This window comes from Myxocyprinus asiaticus, chromosome 7, assembly GCF_019703515.2.
Source record: "Myxocyprinus asiaticus isolate MX2 ecotype Aquarium Trade chromosome 7, UBuf_Myxa_2, whole genome shotgun sequence".
Lineage (NCBI taxonomy): Eukaryota > Metazoa > Chordata > Actinopteri > Cypriniformes > Catostomidae > Myxocyprinus > Myxocyprinus asiaticus.
The window spans coordinates 15461340-15467015 of NC_059350.1; the positions used below are offsets into that span (position 1 = coordinate 15461340).

At 37.4% G+C, this 5676-nt stretch overlaps 1 protein-coding gene across 1 annotated transcript; it reads right to left on the reverse strand.

The window, feature by feature from the left end:
* Positions 1-1303: 1303 nt before the first annotated feature.
* Positions 1304-4951, reverse strand: LOC127443942 (ras-related protein Rab-33B). Its single transcript, XM_051703024.1, has 2 exons — positions 4615-4951; positions 1304-3397 (listed from the first exon to the last, which is right to left on the reverse strand). The coding sequence occupies exons 1-2, from the start codon at positions 4825-4827 to the stop codon at positions 2918-2920; spliced, it is 693 nt and encodes a 230-aa protein (XP_051558984.1). The 5' UTR covers positions 4828-4951; the 3' UTR covers positions 1304-2917.
* Positions 4952-5676: the final 725 nt, after the last annotated feature.

A 5676-nucleotide genomic window follows, 5' to 3' on the forward strand; every position in this document is an offset into this window, starting at 1 on the left:
GTCTGCACTAAACTCTGTCAATCCGAATGGTAAACACAATATTTCCAGGGACTGTTCGACTTATTAAAAGCATGACAACAAATATAAGCATCCACAACATTAACAGAAAAGATATCCAAGCAATTAGAAAGTAAACAACTTTACCAAAAAAAAAAAAAACAGAAAACTTCTGCCACGTAAACATTTGTCCTTGAATGCTGCTGGTCAGAAACTTACTGCAGTGATGTAATACTTCAGCTCCGCCTCAACTTCCACACAGAGAATGCAGCCTTGGTGCTTCTGCCCTTAAACTGCAGGTGCCTCAGAGCCGCAGCTGGATAATATTGCTGTGAAATGGAAAAGCACTAACAAGTGTAATCATGCTGAAATTTATGCTACAGGATTGTCAATTCCCAATTGTCCAAAAGAGAGAAGAATGCTGAAAATATAAATTTTTTCTTTTCTTGTTTATTAAATCATACAAACACAGTAAAATTGTGTTATAGATGGTTAGCCATTAAACACACATACAATAATATACATGACGGCGCAAACCACATCAAGTACAAAATGAAGATTATATGGCCAAAAACTGGCCTTCTTTTTAACCTGTAGAGAGCCACACCTCTGCCATGCAACTCCATCAAGCAGTTTTTGAAAAGGGAAAACAGTGGTACAGCTTTCTCCAGTAGCCCCCATATTTGAAGTCATGCTGAAAGAACTAATAACTATTGACCTTAATGTGATGGCCAACATAATGCTTGACAACATTTTACTCTGTCTGCAAAAAGTCTTCAGACCAAACTCCTGCAGCAGCAGTTTTTAAAACCCCAAAGGAAACGAAGACAGACGGAACAGCAAAGCAAATCTCACTTTTTGCACGTCTTGCAGGGGTGTAAAGTAATTGAGTAAAAATACTTAAGTATTATTTTTGGGGATTTGTACTTTACTCGAGTGCAATTTAAACATAATACTTGTACTTTTACTTAATTATATTTCCAAAGAAAAAAAATTGTATTTTTTACTCCTTACAATTTTATTTAAACTGGAAAAGTACTCCTTACATTTTTGCAGATCGTTTTCTTTCGTCTTATTGGACTGAAGCAGACTTTTCAGTGCATCCGACAAACGACAGACTGACAAACAGCAGAGTGTCGCACAGCGGCTGTGTGGAATTCCGATCATCTGCAGAGGCGAAATTTCGGATCTGATTTGAGCTTTGGATACGTTAAAATATTTGTGCGACTAGACCATATGTGACTGCCCAACTGAATGTGATGCATTCAATCAAAAATATGAGCACAAAGTGAGAAACACTGACGGGTTTTGTCTTAAACTTTATTCTAAACGCCTGCTACTTGTACAGATTGGACATTTATGAAATGATCATTCACGCTGCAAATATATACTGTAAATAAAAACAAAAGGCTTTTGTAATTAAATGTGTACATGTCATTTATTTCTACACTTGCATTCATATTTAAATCATAAATGAATTTTTACCCCCTATATGCTGAATTACTATTGTTGTTGTTGTTAGGCAATTATAAATTATAATAATAACTATAAAACCAGCAATGATAATGATGATTTTAAAAAATGTGGAAATCTGAGTAAATAATTATGTATTTTATTGTATTCATCCATCTGCTCAACAGCAGGGTTATGTAGCAAAGCTCAGAAAACAATTCACAAAACCAACAACATTACAAACTTTCTTCAAAGCTTATTTTGAATTTTTTTCATCTTTCTCTGTGTCTCAAGGGGCTGGGTGTTCTGACATCGCAATTCATGAGTGCCTTCTCTCATGCAACGAACATTGCGTGACTGTGGCAATGATTTTGCTAAGTAAAATTATGCGGTTCATTACACGTCTCAGGGCAGTTCTGAAGTGAAATGTCCACTGTGTGGTGCTAAAAGAGAGCAAAACGTTCTCCCGAACAGATGAGGTTAAGATTAATATTCTATAGAGGTTTTATTCAACAAAACTGATCTCTCAACCCTAAACCTAAACCAAACCGATAGTGTCAGAAAAAGCAAATGTGACATGAAAAACAATTTTTGAAGCAACCACTTCATATTTGGTGCTTCTATGACACTTTCACTCACGTGTCGACGCGTGTGCTCTTCAGGACTCATACCCCAGTCCTTTGTATTGCATATGCAACACTCTATCAGTAGAGCTTCCGTGCAATTTGATCGCACTCAAACAAGCATTGTGTGAGGAACAGAATGAAAAATGTGTGTTTATGAACTGATAATCTGCCGTTTTACTCGTGATTTGAGTGAAAAGGGGTTAAGAGTCAATGTTGTTTTAGCGCCTCTAGTGTTCATTCCACCAGGAAACTGCCATGTTACGTACAACCGGACACATAAAAATAATTTAGCAAAAATTTTGTTATTGTAACAATTTTATGACCAGGCAACTGAAACCAACTGAATTTAACAACATCCTCTCTTAGACAATCTCCTCTCTTGATTTAATGCTAGCTAGGAAAAAAGTTAATTATTAAAAAAGTAAAAAGTAAGTACAAATTAATCTGAATACTTTTTTACTTTCAATCAAGTATGTTTTTGGCTAGATACTTTTAAGTAAAATTTTCCCTCACTAGCCATACATTTACTTAAGTATAATTTCAGAGTACTTTTTATGCCACTGCTGTCTTGATGTTTATTTCTATTAATATCTCTCTAAACCAACAATGTGTTACTTGAATAGGCATTAGACCTTGTGGGGGTTCAGAGTTTGACTTGAGATCCTAAATGGCAGCGTGAGATTTGTTTCAGTCTCTACATATTGATATGGAAAGCTAGAAAATATCCTTCATCCTTTGCTTAGACATAACCATTGACCTGTGATCTCATGGGACATGTTTGCTCTTTACTGTGCCGCCTTGAGTGAACACTGAAATATAGACAATATGCTTTCATCCATCCATTAGCAGGAGCAGGCACACTTCTTCATCTCTTTCTCAGTTATGCATCTCGCTGGAATTTTGAAGCTCCCAGCTGCTGCTCTGCTGGACTGTAACACACATTCGTTCATATACTGCCCCCTCTGGCTCTTCAATCTTTGCGCCAATGTCATAAAGATGGTGTCCACCTGGTCCCCTTTGGGGCCTTTGGCTGAAGTAAGGTAAAAAGTCATTCCATGGACATCGGCCAAGTGACGAGACTGCTCGATTAACAGAGTAGTCGTCGATGAAGTTATCAGGTCGACCTTGTTGCAAACAAGAGCACGTGGTACATCTGGACCAAGAGAGTGCTGACGGCACTCATCCATCCACAATGGTAGATTGCGGAAACTAGTAGGGTTAGTGACATCAAAGACGAAGACAATGCCGTGCACATTGCGATAGTAGTGCTGCACCATGCTTTTGCGAAAACGTTCCTGACCAGCTGTGTCCCACAACTGCACCTGGAGATGGAGGGAAAGATTTGAGAGCAACTCTACGTAGGACTCTAGCCTATATACTTTGGCCTGAGGGTATTAAACTGTATGTAAATTACTTTTTGGCACAAGACTGTCACATCCATACTGCTGAAATGGACCCATGACCAAAAATACAGTGCTGCATTGACATTGCAGAGGCAGAAAAATGGCAATGTACTGGTCAAGACAACATCTTTTTAAAATCTGCATGATCTTTACGCATGATCAACATCACAGTCAAATCACAGGCTGAACTGATACTTTCTTAGACAAAGTCACCTCAGGCAAATGTAGAAAACTTAGAACAAAAAGGTCTGGAGAAGCCTATAGATAGTATGGACTAATGCAAAGTTTACAGTAATTTTACAATATTTTTATGTGAAAAGGTTAGTTGTAGTTTGTAGTTCAAAGGAATATTGCGAGTTAAATACAAGTTAAGCTCAATTGATTTGTTTGACCATCACAAAAAACAAAACAATAAATAAAATAAAATATGCAGTCCTTAATTTTACTTTAAAAAAAGAAATAAAAAAAGAAGCAAAAATCGAGGTTACAGTGGTGCACCTACAATGGAGGTGAATGTGGCCAGTCTAAAAACATTAAAATACACAAAGTTTCAAAAGTATAGCCACAAGATGTGAATAGTATATGTGTTAACATGATTTTAGCCTGATACAATTGCATACCAACTTTATCTGTGTAAAGTTATATTGAATATTACCACAAAAATTACGCCGGCGAATCCCTGATTTTACCACACTAAAATCACGTTAACATGTATAATTTTCCATCGTGTGGCTACACTTTTGAAACTGTGTGTATTTTAATGGTTTATGAGATGGGATTCTCAAAAACTGTATTTCACTAGGATACTATTTAACTTTAAAGTCAAGGATTTACGTCTAAATTGAGTAATGGATGTAGAAAAATGTACAGCTTCACAAACTGTACCTCACAAAGAGAAACCAGCAGGGTTTGCACTGCACGGATTTTATAGGATGAACTAGCATTATGCTTCTAGGTTACTTTCATTCACAAAATGAGTTTTTCCAGTCTAAAATACTTACATAAACCAGCTTCAAAATGGAAATGAATTGAAAAAAACAACAACAAAAAAAACAAACAAAAAAAAACACGATAAAACTGAAAATGTAGGCTACTTAAAACAGCACTTAAATAATATGTAGGTGCTGAGTTCTTACTCGGATTTTTTCGCCTTCTATATCAAGAAGTTTCTCCCGAAAATCGACCCCGATCGTCGCCTCCGTTCTGCTGGGAAACTGTCCGGTGCAGAAGCGGTGGGTCAGACAGGTCTTACCGACACCGGCGTCTCCGATCACGATGATCTTACAGGTGCGACTGCAGCGCACCGGCTTACCCTGCGAAGAGGTGGAGCTCTCCAGCGACGACTCCATCACTGACACAGCAGTTCCAGTGGCTAAAAGATGAAAATTAAGGCGAAATGGAAGTTAAAGTGTAAAGTTGATAGCTCGGGGTAATTCAGTGAGCACTCCTCACATGCCCATGACTGATGATAACTGATTACAATAACTTCCGCTATTATGAAAGGGAAACCTGGAAAATTTTTCTGTGACAAGTGAATTGGGTGCCCACCGTCATCAAATCACAAACAGCATGTAGTTCATGCTAACTTTTAACCTTAGTAAGACACTTATGGTATGGTTATTCTTTATACATTCAATTAATTTCGCATAGCCTATAAGGAAAACATTAGCAAAAAAAGGAAAGTCTGACATACAGCTGACAAAAACCAAAAACAACCCACATTTTGTTTCATTTCCATTTTCGTAACCTTTCAGGTGTAAATGGTTTCCATTGCAGTATATGTGCTTTGGAGGATAAATGAAGCTTTTAAAACTGTTAAAGTCCTTGCAAGTTGCCAGTCTTGAAGTCTCAGCTGATGTTAATGAGAGTCAGTACTAATGTGTATGGATTGGTGCTAACAAAAATTGTCATGTCAATTTCACAGGCTCTTGATCACTATTTACTCTTGTTGTAGGGCACAACCTCTTCCACCACTTTTCCCCCTCTGTGAAGAAATGCAATGAGGAACCTCTACACATGCTCTTCCCCATCACAACATCACTTCCTCTCCACCCACAGCCTAATGTAACACAATCATGATCAACTTTAGATGACTCAGACGCTCACACCCGTTCAAATCAGATCTTCTGCCAAAAAAAAGAAAAAAAAAGAAAGAACAAAAAAGCCATGTGTACTTTTTAAGCTTTTATTTTTCATAT

Excerpts from the sequence above, each read along its gene's own strand:
- LOC127443942 (XM_051703024.1), bottom strand. The coding sequence starts at position 4,827 with ATGGAGTCGTCGCTGGAGAGCTCCACCTCTTCGCAGGGTAAGCCGGTG. Across the intron at positions 3,398-4,614 it reads TAGAAGGCGAAAAAATCCGA|GTGCAGTTGTGGGACACAGC; the intron begins GTAAGAACTCAG and ends CTCCATCTCCAG.